Source organism: Acanthochromis polyacanthus, chromosome 11, assembly GCF_021347895.1.
Source record: "Acanthochromis polyacanthus isolate Apoly-LR-REF ecotype Palm Island chromosome 11, KAUST_Apoly_ChrSc, whole genome shotgun sequence".
Classification (NCBI taxonomy): domain Eukaryota; kingdom Metazoa; phylum Chordata; class Actinopteri; family Pomacentridae; genus Acanthochromis; species Acanthochromis polyacanthus.
This window is the reverse complement of record NC_067123.1, coordinates 29,045,821-29,061,859: the sequence shown is the minus strand read 5'-3', so window position 1 is coordinate 29,061,859 and position 16,039 is coordinate 29,045,821. Positions and strand designations below refer to the sequence as shown.

Below are 16,039 nucleotides of genomic sequence, written 5' to 3'. Positions count from 1 at the left end.
CCTGCTCTTCAGTACACCTGAGGGCAGGAAACGAAGTAAATGCAGTCTGATTTCATCCTGCATCCCGACGTGTGTGTGTTTGCGAGCTTGGTGAGTTTGACTGAAGCCCAGCCTTGGGGATTTTCCAGAGTGTGCATAATTTCACTTTCATTCCTTGCAAACACGAAAAACTACTGCTCTGTATTCGACAACAGCTTTAGCACCATGTGAAATTAGTGAAAACATACATGCAGTGTTGTTGAAGTACGGATGCTGCAGCGGAAGGACTTAACTGGACTCCTACCAACTCACTTATACACTAAATATTTGGTTTATTAAGCACTTTATCTACATTTAAGCTGACTTAAATCTTATGTATCTTATATAGTATGTAGTAACTATATTCCAGAATCATCTTATGTGATTTCAGTTATGTATGGATAAAACATTCAAGAGTAAGACCTTTCCTAAACCTAGTGGTGATCACTAAACCTACATTTTATTTGCTCCGAAATCATCATGAACATTGAGTAAACCTGTGAATTTTCATGCATAGTTTCCGTTCTTAAATTGTAGTTGCGCCAGTAACAAATTACTTTACAGAGGAATAAAGAACCATTTTCCCCTCATAATTATTTAAATGCCTAAGTACTAGTATAGATCTTAAAGATTCCAAATATACATGTTTAGGGCTTAATTGCAGACAAATTAACATACAAAACGAAGTATGTCATCTGTGGTTGGTGTATAATAATCATATTGCTTCTTAGAATCCTCTCAATGAAACGCCTGCTTTTTTTTCAAACTCTCCTTACAACATTTCAATCTAAGGCTTTTTTTCCTTTCCAAAATCCTTTTAGAAAGAGTGAGAAGCACACACTGCCAGAACTCTGACTAGCTGTGTAAAACAGCGACATTTCAGACTTGTTTTGGAATTATACAGTTACAAGCTAGAGAAAGCAAAAATTGTTTGTTTGATTTGAGAATGCTTGCAAATGTGACTAAAATGAAAGTATGACATGAAATCATCAGGTGGTGAGTTGTCATCACTGTGATCACTGACTCTATTGTGCGTCTCTGTAGTGTGAACAATGAAAAGTGCATGTGAACAAGAGACAAGTATACAATATATCAGCCTAGGTATATAAGCAGCGTCAACAAATAAGTCAAACTATCCTTCAAATGTGATTACTTTACTGCTGCTCCATTCTCCTGGTCTTATTCTTGTAACCTGTTAGATTTTCATATAATTTAAAGTTTCTCTCTTTAAAGTCTCATGTAAATAATAGAAATGGGAAGTACACTTTGATCTGTAATCACTTCCTTGATTATCTGTCCACACCACAAATAGACAAATATCTGTAACAAGTTTCACCTGTTATTTTTGTCAAATCATTGTCCATCATAGGCAGCAGGATTTAGCAGAACCCAAAACCAAGCAACACTTTCAATTCACCACAGAGACCATTCTCCTTTTACTGGGTTGTCATGGTGATATATATTTTTTTAGTTTTCTTTTTTCCATGACAGATAAGCTCTGACAAACCAGTGTGGGCTGTTTCCATAGTAATCTAACTCGTGTCAGACGAGTGCATTGGATGCTTCTCTGCCTTCTAGTCACTTCTGACTTGCATTTGTACTCTCTACATTTAATTCAGCCATCAGAGTTGACCTTAGGTCAGCCTACACAAGAGGTTATACCAGGTCACAGTATGCATGACACACATGAGTTTTGGGCAGCCTGTATTACTTTCTAATAGTTGTGGTAATTACACTGTGAGTATGTTTAGTTTCACTTATGTGCTGCTGACCTAAAACCACAATGTTTTCATATTCTTATCCATTATTTCCAGGAATTAAGCCCAGAGCTATCACAACACAGATATGGCTTGGTCACTATCAGCACAGACCCCAACTCACATACACACTGGTAGGAAGAGGAAAGGAACAGAGAGTGCTTCCTTTAGGCTTTCCATGAGGCCCACCTTTCCTCTGAACAACATTATGTCAGAGTGTGTATGTGAGGAAATAGGACAGACTGAATGAGTGACAGGATATAAAAGCCTTCCTGGCACGCAAATTGTGATCTCGTACAAAGCTGAATATATGCTGCATCCTTTGTTTATAATTTTTCACACTTAAACTGATGATTTAAAGCCATGTGTATGAGGTTTGACCAATGACAGGTGCACAAAATGTATGTCCTCTTGACTCTTCTCTCTGTTCTGAAATCTCAAACCTCTAGAGCATGAAGTACGACCATTCAAACAGAGAGAGACAGAAAGAGGGGAAACAGAAAAAAGTGTCAAGGGAGGAAAGCTGGTAATGCAGATGGCTGAATTGAAGGAAGGGATGACAGAAACCGGAGGGAACTGCCCAACACACCTGTCAGCTAAGAACAAGTGACTTTGATAAAGACAGTTTTGACTCTAAACCTCTTGCTGCAACACACCCAACTTCAACAAATGCATGTGTTGGCTTTTGCCTTCATATCAAAACTCTAAATATTGCAAAATTCTCCTCAAAGATATATTTATTCACTGTCCATTCATTATAAAGAGCATTTTGAGAGTGTGGATAAAATTCATAACATTTGGATCCAAAAGTGTGCGTATGTTTTCAGTCACTACTTCTTGTATTTCTCACTTTCTTCACCACTCCTCCTCCGTGTCTCTCACTCTCCTTCCCAGTCTCCAGCCTTTCATCTTGCTTTCTTTACTTATTCTCTCACTCTTTCTCTGTTGCATAACTATGTGACCCCTCCTCACCGCAATGTTCAACTGCCTTCTTTGTATGTTTTTCCATTTTTTTTATGCTTTAAGGTCTCTCTGAGGACAAATTCATGTTTTTCTTGCAAATCGCTGTTTACACTTAATTCTGTTTTTTTTTTTATGTGAATGTATGTGATGTGTATGCATAATTAGCAACACATGCGTAATGTTAATGTTTTTCTTTGGGTGTGTTTTTTTGAAGGCTTTTGATCTTGAGTGAGTGTGTATGTGTGTCAGAACACTGCCTTCCTCCTTTCTTAGCTCGAAGTTGTTTTTCTTGGCATCCGTGTAAAGACTACAAGGGTTGTCGGAAAGATCAACAGTCAGTTACTGTATCGGGAACAACATTTTCTTCTCCTTTGTTTTCACAGTAGTCATAATTTGTTACATAATGCTTCCCTTTCCTTTTCCCCTGTAATTCTGGGGCATTTTATTAGATATCTGATAGTGTTGAGAGACAGGAAAGGTCAGCAGAGATAAACGGGGGAGACTTGTGATAAAGCTGTTCCTGGTCTGCATTTGAACCTTAGACGACGTGGTCTAATGGCGTTCCCCCTTTAGACCACTTAGCCACCAAACTTATTATCTTGACAGCACATCTTGGCTGCTGGGCGCAGTCTTGGTGCCAGTCCAAGATGTAATTAATGGCATGCTGTGTCAGATCTCTTTACATCAGCTGTCAGTGCTTTAGCTTATCTGCTGGTTGCATCTTTGTGTTACTACATTAAGCACTGATAATAATTCTTTAAAAGCACACAACCTCCACAAGTGGGTTGTATGTTCGTGCTCAGTTCATTGTGATGTTGTAATGCAGTGAAAGCGAGCAAAGTTTGTCAAATCAGATCAGTTAAGTGTAATGTACTTTAGAATTTAGGCACGTTGTCTTTGTGCTACATGTGGACTGATGTTATTTCAATACAGGTGATTAATAATCAAGGGAGGCAAGAACAGCTATGTGAAACCGATGGAAATATGAAGTAAATAGGAAAACCTTTGTCTCAACATGTAGAATTGCACAAACTCCAGAGAAAAACTTTAAAATAACTGATTTACATATGTTTAGTTGCAAGAAATTGTTGAACATTTATCTCCAGTGTTGATGGGTTATTACTTGTGACCAGCTGGTGCTGTGGGCAGGACATTACTTAAGACTACAAAACAACCACAGATAAAGTGGCAGCTGCATCAGAGTGAAAATAGCGTTTTGTTTTTTAATTCATTCATTTGAAAAGAAATCGATTTTTAAAAATGATGATACAGATAATCGCAACAGTGCAGAGCAGCTAGACCAATAATGGTCGACCTCTACTTTTGTGCAGCGTAAAATTTAGTCCCACTGGAGTCCTGGATTGTATTTTGTGCTGTTTTGACATGAAGACCACAGTCATGCAAAGTTTGTGGGGGGGTACATTGTTATCTTCTGCTTTAATGTTTGATGCTAAAATTGTTTTTTGTAGGACTGAGCAGGAAACTAAAGAAAATCTAAAATGGCAGATTAAAGCACTGAAATATCCAATTTCAAATTTTGTTTGTTGAAGTGCTCAGCCAAGATAGAGACTCTCCAAACCTCTTTGCAGTAGTGGATATGTTTTTTTTCTGTCTGATTGCCTCTAAAATCAATCAATTTATATTTATACATGGAAAACCTTTGGCAGGAGAAAAGCTGTACAAAGTTGAGTAACGTTAAATTTACATTGCACTGTTCAACACCTCGCAAAGTAAGGTCAGAAAGTAATTTAAGTAATTTAACTTCATATAAAATACTTAAACTGTGCAATTTGTTAAATAGGAGTGAATGAGCTCAAATGGCTCTAACACAGCAACACACCTGAGGGGGAGGATATGGTGGCTGCTGAACATCTGTGTCATACTTCAGTAGAATATGAGTCATAGAGCATGTCTGCACGCACACACACACACACACACACACACACACACACACACACACACACACACACACACACACACACACACACACAAAGAGACAGAGAGCACTTCGGGCATATTGTTTTGTCTAACCCAAGTCAGATCCCACCTGCTGTCTTTCAGGATCAGACAGCTCCTTTCATCAGACAATCACAAAGATAGTGTGTTTTTGCGTGTATTTGCCGGTTAGTTTCTGCCTTTCTATTGACTTTTTTTGGTTTTATAGTGGTATCCTTGACAGGGTTTGCAAGTGAAAACCCAGATTTTAGAAGTTGTGATGACAGACTGTTTTTTTTTTTTTTTAATTATTACTATTATTAAAAAAATAGTACTGCTTATGCCTGTCACAGTTATTATATAATCTCCTGATCTCAGTTATTTTTTTTGGCCTTTGTGGCTTTATTTGATAAGTCAGTGAAGAAACAGGCAGGAAAATGGGGAGAAGACATGCAGTAAAGGACCATTAAGCAGAAATCGAACCCAGGCCACAGCGTCGGGAACTACAGCCCCTATTCATGGGTCACCCGCTCAACCAGTTGAGCTATCCAGTCGCCCCCTGATCTCAGTTATTTGAGCTGACTGCTATTATATTGCACAGAATAATTTCCATATCTCTGTATATAAACACCTGGATGACACTAACAGAAATTTCATATTTCAGTCACTATTTCCACAACTGTTACCTCAACATGCTTAATTTCTAATATTCAAACGACTGCATTTGGATGAGCAGCTATTGACCTTAGGATTTAGTTTTAAAGCAGCGCCAATGTAGGAACGTTTTAGGTTTAAGCTAAATGACTCCAATGACTTGGAGAAAGTGATTTGTTGGATTAGCAGCAACAAGGTGACTGTAAAAGGCACAAACATCACTAATCTAAAACCAATAGTCGTAAAATGAACAGAAAAATTGAATTGTTAATCACAGTCATTTTTCTGACAATTGATCATCAATGTGTGACATTATGTAATTGTGCTGTCTAATATGTTTATATATTAATAAACTCTAGAGGAAGACAGCCTTGCACAGAGAGCTCTCTGTATCGGTAGTGATTGCTGCTCAGTCCCTGTGGCTGCGACAGAGATGGCAGCGAGCAGCTGGAGGAGAAACGTTGCTTCTTTATCTCTGCCTGCTCCTGTCCTACGCCTTTGATGTCTCCTCTCCTCTCCTCTCCTCTCCTCTCCTCTCCTCTCCTCTCCTCTCCTCACTCTGTTTCTTATTGTGCTTCTTTGTTCATCTGGAGCTCTGTTCCTGTTACACTGAACTGTCACAGCAGGTGTGTGTGTATTTGTTAGAGTCACGGATCAAGTTCCTGTTCATTTTTGGAGCAGGAGATCATTTCAGGAACTAGCCCACATTCTTAGTCGTCCACGTTCTCTTTTATTACACAATTCCATTCCTTGTAAAGGCAGGAAATGCAATACCTCCTTTGTTGGTGCCAACAGACTGTGTGTGTACATGTATGCCTGTGTGTTTGCTTTAAGTGTTAAAGAAACATTTATCTGAAATGGAAGAATCTGGATATTAAAGCCTATTAAAGCCCATAACAATACCACTGTTTGAGAGTAAAAACTGATGACGATGCCTTAGCTGATACTTGTTTTTGTTTTTTAATAAACAGTCTGGATGCAAAGATTGGATAAATAAACCTGAATTATAGGAGAAAAGGGCATAGCAATATCAGAAGCAGTCACGTGGAATGTTTTACATTTGTTTTTTGCTCCCTGCTGTGGCTGAAATCCTCTACTGCTGAAAAAAACTCTTCTCTGCTTTAATCGCCATCCGACAGCTTTGTCCTTGCTTCACTTTTTGACACGTCTGTGTTTTTTTTCTTCTGTTTTTGCTGTTCAGGAGGCAGTGGGGAGGGTTTGTCTGAAGGAGAGAGGACGGGACGTATTGGTGTTGCAGAGAGTGACATCATCAGTGACGTCGCCATCGGACCGGCCCTCACCCACCTCGTCAGGAGGCGGGTCCAGAGAGGAGGATTGCGACAAGAGGTCCGTACCTGCTACATAATAAGGGGCCTCTAAACTAACAGTAGCAACAAAAGCATAATCACAGTACTCCTCCCTCTCTTTTTCAGTTTTCTTTTTGGGATCTCAAGTTACAGCCACACGCTCTTGCATGCACTTGCAAAAGATCAGTAGTGCCGCTGACTGTGTGTGTGTGTGTGTGTGTGTGTGTGCGTGTGCGCGTGCGCGTGTGCGTAAGATAATGTATGCTTTAGCTTCTGGCAGACAGGAAAAGAGAGAGAATGGCTTTTTGTTTTCAGCTGAAAGGGAACAAAGATCACAGCAAGACTGGTTACGTCTTTCACACATAACTCTTTTGCGTTAAGGATCATATATGTGTGTTTACGTGTGTTTTCTTGACATGTGCATTTCTTCCTCCATGTTGATTTCTTTGCGCAATATTTAAGTCCGTGTGTGCCAAGACCTAAGGCACAAAGCAGGGAGTGTCAGTGACAGGCAGGTTAAGTGGGTGTGCGTATGCTTGTATACAACTTCCTAGTGCTACTGTAGTAGCTGTCAGTCGGAGGGTTTTATCTCTGGAGCTCTTAGCTGACAGGAGCAGACGACAAGACAGTTTGCCCCATGGAAGAGGACCCCGAGTATGCAAAGCTTATAAAAGGACTAATCATTGGGAAGTGCTAGATATGAAGATGACATCTGAGCTCGCTACACTTGCAGAGGCGGAAGAGGACATAGACGATGATAATGATGACGACAGTGATGATAGTAGCAGTCATGATGAAGACGGTACCACCTCAGAAATCTCTACCTTTGATGTTCCTCATTTTCGCTACATCGATGATGACGATGCGGAGAATATAGAGGTCGAGAGGGAGACAGGATGGAGGAATGGAATCGACCGTTCTTGGTACTCTTGCTCTAGTGAGGAAGATTGTTGTGACTCTTCATCTTACAGGTACGTGGTGGTGTCGGGAACGCCGCTTAAGATCTTGGAGCACCTGCTGAGCGACCTGCGACTGGATGACCAAAGAGGGGCACCAGAGAACAGAGAGAGCGGTGAGTTTGGAGAAGCACACACACGTTTTGTTTCGCTTTGTGCACAGATACGAATCTGTTTGAGGGCATACATACACACAAGTGTGGCTGTGTGTCTGTTAAACGACAGAAACATACATAGGTGGTATTAGAATTAGAATAAACCTAAGGTTGGGCAAAAAAAATCGTTTTTACATGTACAGATAACAGTCTTATAAATAAATTACCTGAAATGTTTGTCTCAGCTTTTCACTCAGTGGTGTTTTTCAAACTAAGCTCCACACCTCCTCCTAAGAAATTATTTTGCAAATGCCACACAACAAGTTCCAACAATTCCAACTTCTTTCTGCTGTCGTCCCAGGTGGTATGCACTTCCTGTGTGTGTGTGTGTGTGTGTGTGTGTGTGTGTGTGTGTGTGTGTGTGTGTGTGTGTGTGTGTGTGTGTGTGTGTGTGTGTGTGTGTGTGTGTGTGTGTGTGTGTGTGTGTGTGTGTGTGTGTGTGTGTGCATTCCTTCAGCCATATCATTGGCTGTAAATATGAGGAGAGTTTAAATGCTCTAATGACTTTGTAAAATGATTGCCTCAGGGAGCTGAAGGCATTCCTGCTGCAAACCGTTTTAGTGGGCTGCTAACTGTCAAGTCTCATTTTCACAATCCTTGGGTCTACCTTACGGGCGCAAAGCTCTTTGATCATAAAGCAGTTACAGAAACACTATACAGCTTTTCCCTGGGAATCGTTTTGTCATTTGTTTTACAGAAATCAAGTAAGCACCACACTGAAAGTAGTAGAGTTTAATCAGTTAATTGTCTAGTATGTTTAATGTTACAAAGCACTAAAAAGTATTGAAAAATTGACCAGTGTAAATATGTGTCTGGGTCTGAACCAAGAGTCAGGGATTGATGATTATTACAGTAGTTGTTAATCAATTAATCAACAGTTGTTTTAGCTGTATCATGAACATTACATGAATATGAGGTTACTGAGATTATAATATGACCAATGGTAGCCCACATGCTTCTTTTATCTTAAAATATTAATTTGACAAACCTACATAGATCAAAAGAAAGATACATGCTGGTAAAAATAGAAGCTAATTCGTCATTGTCCATTGCTCTTGACTTGTTTTCTACATAAATTCAGTGCCATCTCTGAGCCCAGGTCCACTAAAATAGCACTTTTATCGCACAGGAACATCTGCTTCCCAACTTAGATTTTATAAAACCGTTCTCCTGCCTCTTAGCACAGTTTCAAGACAAGGCGCCTTTATGCATCAACTCCTCAGCACCACCAGTTCCCAGCAGTCCACAGGGAGCCATCTCACTGAATTGCAGGAAGCAAATGAAGAAAGAGGGAGAGATAAATGTGGGAGAGAGAGAGAGAAGGAGAAAGAGAACTGAGATGGTCTTTGTGGAGGAGGTCTGCCTGATATTTATTCACTGAAAACAGAAAAGACAGGCGGGAGAGGCAGAAGTAGGGATGTAGAGTTTATGTGCGTGTTTGGATATCTGTCTCTGCATTTATGTGTGTATCTGTCTTTTGGCTCTTGGTTTATTTGTCCTGTATAAGCATAGACATTTATGGTGTGTGTGTGTGTGTGTGTACCCTCTGGGGTGGTGCTGAGCATCAGTGTGTCGTTTTAGCGGGCTTAGCTGTGCAGCATGTTGAACAGGCTCAAACACACTTCCATGGAGAGAGAGCAATTACCCCAACCACCCCTCTACACGTACACATAAAAACACACACACAACAAAAAAGACAGCAGCAGATTACCGCGATTAGTTCAGCACACACACATTTTCCCTCTTTTTTTCTGTCTTTCTCACAGGAGATAAAGTCCCCAAGGTCAGAACTGAATGAGTTATTCATCAGGGTGCTGTGTGTGTGTGTGTGTGTGTGTGTGTGTGTGTGTGTGTGTGTGTGTGTGTGTGTGTGTGTGTGTGTGTGTGTGTGTGTGTGTGTGTGTGTGTGTGTGTGTGTGTGTGTGTGTGTGTGTGTGTGTGTGTGTGTTTGACTTTGTGTGTGCCAGCGGGCAAACGCAGAGGGCATATGTTGAAGATGAAAATGGATATTTATCATCACAGAGAGCTGAGAGAGGGTGAGCGTAGGAGGAGAGAAGTAGCGGGGGGGAAATGTAATCGCCAAGAAGGAGAAAATGAAAAACGGGGGTGTAGGGAAGGGGAGGTGGATGAGGGTAGTTTAGGATGGACAGAGTGAGAGAGGGAAGTGAAAAGAAGGAATCAGGCTGATAGCTGGTCAAGAAAAGCCTCTATATCTACCGATTGATGAGAAAAGGCCTCAAAAAATAGAATATGACAGGAAAGTGAGTCAACAAGGTTTTGAAAAAGTGATAAGGTCAGTCAGACCTGCCTAAAAATATTTCCCGCAAAAGTTGTGTTTTTTTATTTTTAAAGAGAAGACAGTTGATCAAATATTTATGCCACGGCCTATGCTCAGTGTTCTATAATTGATTTCTTTGCTCTCTGCCTGACAGAGCCATATTTGGGTCACACATTTTCCCAGGGAAAGAGTTTGACGCTACACACACACACACACACACACACACACACACACACACACACACACACACACACCACCGCTCCCTCACCACCAACAATGGCTCATTACCCATCTGCCACAGGGGCTGTTTATATTTGGTTCTTACTATTGATCACCTGCTTCGTCTCACACATACTCACAACCTCTCACCTTTCATTTGCACATAAGCTTGCTTTACTATAAATTTATCATGTTTAAAAGTTGCTCGGAAAATGAGAAAGAAAGGCCTGTTTTCCTCTTTGCAATGTGAATATTTGTTTCGCTTTTCTTTAGGCTAATAAAAATATAGTTTCTTGATTTCTCGCATTCTTGACAAAATATCTGTTGAATACACCTTCATTTTGAATAATTTATTGAAATATTAACACTCAGGATAACCTGCTTCATCAGGACTATGTAGATGTAACTTTAGATTTGATTGATGGCACCTCTCCATATAAGCAAACAATCCTTAACCTTAAATCTCTTCAACTTCAAATTTATACTTTGAAACTGAACTCACAGAACTTTGTTTTAACTTTTTATAGAGATCCCAAAGCTGCCAAAATTGCTGAATACTTATCATATTTTACAGTGAAGAGTGAACATATTTGTGTCATAATAGACACAGAACAACATTTTTATGATAATACTGGTCACCTGATGAAGCAAAGTCACTTAAGTTTTAGCTTTTGTTTTTGCTCTCTGTCAACTCCTGAAGTATACATTTTTAGCTGCAAAATATTCCACTACGTATTCCACCTACTCCCTAGTTTGTCTGTCTACTGTTTGATTCTGAGCAGGTAGTGTGCTGAGGGGGTTTTAGAACTTTTATTGCTGAGAACAGCTGCCTGAAAATAATGCCACAAGAGACAAACTCACAACAATAAATTTGCAAGCCATAAAATCAAACCAGCGCACTGAATGACCCTGAAAAGCTCTGTTGGATGTAGAGTGTGTCGGTTGGGTGTGGGTTTATCAAAACAAGTGACACCTTTCAGATTTTACATGACTGTAATAATGACTTTAAAGCTATTCATGTGCAAATAAAAGAGGAAAACAGGACCTTAAGTATAAGCCTAAAGGTTAATTGACAAACCCTTTATTTTCCCTCAAGTGGCCATAATTAATAAATCTGGTGAATTTCTAACTTTCTGTCATCAGTGAATTAATGAAAGTGTGTCATTTGTGGATTTGTAAAGTAGATTGAAGAAATCGAGAGTGAATTAAAAGACAAAGGGAGAAGCTAAAAGGCATTCCAAACCTTAATTTCCCAAATGAGTGGAAAACTTAGAACATTTTTCCTGAATATTGATGTTTTTTATGTTTCAGAAATGCTGCTGGATGACTTCTTGCTGACGTACCTGGTGTTCATGTCCACTCATGACCTTTGTCAGGCTCTGCTGGGACAATATCCTTTCTGGCAAACCCACACATGGACTCAAACACACAGAAATCCTTTCAGACTCCATGCTCTCCTCTGTTGTATCCTTGACCACAGTCACCTATAGCAGCGTCCGCTGCAGGGGCCAGGAGGAGGGGAAAGACGCCCTCTTCAGGAAGCGTAAAGTACTGCAGCTGGTCTCCCACTGGAGCAGGCTATACAAGGACTTCCTCAAGGAAGAGGAGCATGTTAGGAGCTTCATGAAGGTATTACAGTGCTGGCTGTCTTCACCACTTTTCATTGTTTTAATCCGTCCTCTCTCTCACTGTCTTATTCAGTAATTTAATGAGTTTGATCCTCTGGTGTCCTTTCACACGTATCACTGAAGAACATCAGAGGACTCGTTCATCTTCATTTGTCTCTCTGTCTTGTTCTAAAATGGGGTTGTCCTCCTTGAGTTCTGTGCACCAGGACATCAAACATTTTGTACAGAAAGACAAGAAGCTGAAAAGTGTGTGTATGCGTTTGTGCTCTGAGCTTTCGATTTGCTGCTTCCCATGTTAAACTGAATTGTGGTTCAGCTTTCTCCCTCAGGGGAACCTTGTTGATGTTTTTATCCTCTCTCTCTGACAGAGAAACAGAAAACATGCAGGCGCTTTCACAGTGTATCATTTGAGGAATGAGTGGGTATAATCGATGTGTAGTTGTATGGTTTTATTTCAGAGAATAATGAACAATAACCAGGAGAATTTTTGCTGTGTATACTGTATTTAATGAGCTGCAGCTTGAAATTGGGGTAATCGAAAAACACACACATACAGACTCTAAATGTCATATAACTGTCACAATTTTCACTACAAATGCTCCTTGTAACTGCGTTCCTGCTATTATCACACGGTAGCCTGAATCGGATTGGGATGCCTGTGACGACGAAGAGAAACAGACACGTGCACACAAACACAGAACGCAATCACGCGTGTGCACATAAACACGCTAGCAGGCACACACACACGCTCACCAATCACTTGTCCCTCCATAACCTGACAGCTCCATTGCTCGGTGCCGGGTTGCCATGGAAACCAAAGTGGTAGGGTTGGCATGGGTATAATCTCATATGGAGTGCGTAACCCAGGTGATAGTTGCCTAGTAACAGAGGAACGAGAGGGGAATTGGGATTGGAGGCTATGGTGGGTCAATGACAGCGATAAGGAGGTGTGTGGAGATGTGTGTGTGTGTGTCTGTGTATATGTGGATGCTTGCAGGTTCTTAGTGTTACTGCCTCCTGAGTTTTCATTCTAGTTACTAATTATCTGCCATACACACACACAGATGCTGCAGAACATGCCTAGTCACCCATTTAAGTTCAAAGTACAGAACATGTCTGAGGTTTTTTTTTTTAATGTAATCTACCTGCGCAGCATGATTTGCACTTGATGGTGCTCAGTAAATTAACTGCACAGAATGTAATGTTTGTGCAATGTATTGTATGTAAGTTGTCTTTTCCTCTTGTCTTCCCTCCTGTTTTTTTTACTGAAAAGCACAAAAATGTTAATAAAAATAGAAGCAGTTTATTAAAATGTCAGAATGTGGACCTCCACTAATTGGTTAATGTTAATTGAATCAATTGATGAGGTAATATGACAAAATAATCGGTATGTATTTCTGATATGTACTTGCCAGTGTTTGTGTTCTGCTCTATAGCTGGGTGTTGATCACTGTAGTGAGCAGGAAGTGAAACAGCTGCTTGGTATGCACTCAGTGTCCAAGAGGCAGAGCCTGGAGGTTATATGTTGTACTGAGGTCTTGGTATACCTGTGAAATGTTGCTGACACTGCCAGCTGAGCCTTGGTATCATGGCTGCCATGCAGTAAAGTGCGGTTAGCAGTGCAGTGCTGTTCAGCTGCCAGTGACCACCTTTTACAAAGGGTCAAACTAATGCTTCAAGTATTTAATATGAACTGTGGATGTTATTATCTTTTTGTCTCTGCCTGTCAGACGCTGTACAGATGTGTTTTAGAAGATCTGTATGAATTTCCCACACTGGAAAAAGACCTGAAGGAGTTTCAGAAGCTACTGCGTCGCAGGCAGTAAGTGCATTTGTCTCTATGTGAAGACTTTGTTAAATGTGATTGCCATAAGATGGTGTGAAAATGTTCATCTACCTGTTATACTGTGTTTTTTATATTTCTCCTATATCCCTCATCAGTGCTATGTGTGCTTTGTTTTTGTAGCACAGTGGATGACTGCCCTCCAAACCAAAAGGTATGCCTGAAAGAGTGTTTACAAATCTGCCTTTCTTTCTGTAAGGTGTAAGTTAGTAATCATTGTATCCAGTGCTAAAAGTGCACTTAACTACGTTTAATCATGCAACAAGCTAAAAAATTCATACAGTAACATAGCTGCTGCCACAGATATTATCACTAACTAATGATATCTTGTGCAGTGTAAGTAAAGTATTTCAAGTCCTTATATTTCTTCTCCTTCCCCGTCAGAGCAAACAAATGTATCAGCAGCTGAGTTTGAAGGAAAACTGTTTACAACTCCGCAGTCCACAGAACGAGACGAGAGAGGGTGAGTAACAGACAAAATGTACGTACACACATTTACTGCACACAACACACTGCCCAAAACTGTATGCAATTATGCATAATGACAGTCTGTGCACATGCAAATTTTTTAAATACAGTGTATTCAGTATTTTTTCTCTGCTCAAGTACTTGACAAAAATTAACTCAAGTCTATCTTTTTAGAGAGTTTTTTTTCCCCTGCATTTGCGTCATTCAGATTTTACAATATTTCAATATTTGGTTTTCATCGTTCACTGGGAACATTTTTAATGTATTTTTCAGTTATTTGTTGCCTGTATGTGAGTGCCGACTCCTACCTGAGTGTGCACACGCACCCTTCACTGGAGGCCCACGAGCTTCTGCGAATTGTGGGTGTGAAAATGGACAGAGCAGAAGAAGACATGGTGCTCGCTGTGGTGTCGAACACTGGAGGTACAAACACACAAAGAAGTGCCTGCACAACATGTGGTCAAAACAGTAATATAAGAAATGTTTATACACCATTGCTTTTTTGTCTGAAGTGCATCGAAAAACCTGTCATATAAAAGTACTCTCTCATCAATACTTATCATTTTCCTGATATGTTTGTGAAAGGAGTAGAAACTGGATGCCATTTTAAAGAAATAATGGCATAAAAATTTATATTGTAACACTATTTTTGTAGGTTTGATTAGTTTGGTCAGGTTTGCCTTTAAGCTAAATTAAGTTTATCTTTTCAGCTGTTTATCCATAATGTTTAGCCGATTATTACTTAAAGCTACCTATTTGAACTATTTGCTCATAACCTTCGTTGTCTTTCAGGCAATTTTAGATTTTTTAATTATTGCTGCAAAATGCTTTATATTAAGGTATACATATTCACCACTAACTAGCTGCTAAACAGCATGAATATTACTAATGTAATGACCATTTATTAGTCTTATAAAATACTTATTAATGCATTTTTCTGCATGGTCATATTCTACAACTACAAGACAGAAGAATAGTTGTCAAATGTGGTCATGCAGAATAAAGCATTAATTAGTGCTCTATCAAGATGACTGAAACGTTAGTATGCTACTAATATGCATGCTATTAAGAAACTAGTTAATGGTGATTATGTGTGCCTTAATTTAAACTATCCAGTGAGCTACTACTCAAACCTTCTACATACCCCTTGGCAACTGCAGAATCACAACCCGCTCCTCACTGGTTGGAAATCACTGCTGCACACTCTTGCCTCGATATTATCATTATCATCAGCAGCTCTGCCTCCTTCTCTCTCCTTTGTGTCTGCAGAGCGAAGGGTGTTACAGCCCAGTGACTGTGTATACTCAGAGTCTCTGACCCCACAAGGAAAGCTCGTGGCCTGTCGCAGGGATCTCACTGAGATCTTGGTATGTAAATGTCCTCTTCTGTTTGTGTTTATGCCATTCACCTTTTTTTTTCCACGAATACCAACGGAAGCAAAAGATACAACTTCCAAGTCCAAAGCGAACCACAATTTCTTGAAGTTTTTTATTTAGGCCCTTGATCCCACTAATATTGCTGGTAGCTTCTGTATCCTCTTTTGGATAAATCAGGAATTAAAAGTAGTAAAACAACCTGGATGACTGAGAATCTTCAAGACATTGAAATTAATATTGTAATTCCCCAACCAACATATTTCCTCAGTGTTATTGTGAGTCATGCATCATAAGCGAGCTGGAGAGACTCAGGCCAGGTGATTGTCATTAACTCAATAGGAGAGAAAAGATGTGAGCCACAATTATTGTGCTGTTGCTCATCTGTGACGACAGGATTGGAAAGTGCTGTATCAGGGCAATGTGTGGTTCTGTAATGGCATGTTTTTCACAGTGGAGCTTCAGTTGTGAATCCTTAAATAACA

The 16,039-nt window shown here is 40.0% G+C and overlaps 1 protein-coding gene across 1 annotated transcript in view; it reads left to right on the top strand.

The window, feature by feature from the left end:
- The window catches only part of rapgef5a (Rap guanine nucleotide exchange factor (GEF) 5a), a 49,831-nt gene that overhangs the window by 26,438 nt on the left and 7,354 nt on the right, over positions 1-16,039 (top strand). The window contains exons 10-18 of the mRNA XM_022202809.2: positions 6,529-6,674; positions 7,606-7,706; positions 11,554-11,632; positions 11,727-11,871; positions 13,601-13,692; positions 13,837-13,867; positions 14,098-14,176; positions 14,455-14,604; positions 15,451-15,548. Coding sequence (XP_022058501.1) covers positions 6,529-6,674; positions 7,606-7,706; positions 11,554-11,632; positions 11,727-11,871; positions 13,601-13,692; positions 13,837-13,867; positions 14,098-14,176; positions 14,455-14,604; positions 15,451-15,548 — 921 coding nt within the window. The remainder of the gene's footprint in view (positions 1-6,528; positions 6,675-7,605; positions 7,707-11,553; positions 11,633-11,726; positions 11,872-13,600; positions 13,693-13,836; positions 13,868-14,097; positions 14,177-14,454; positions 14,605-15,450; positions 15,549-16,039) is intronic.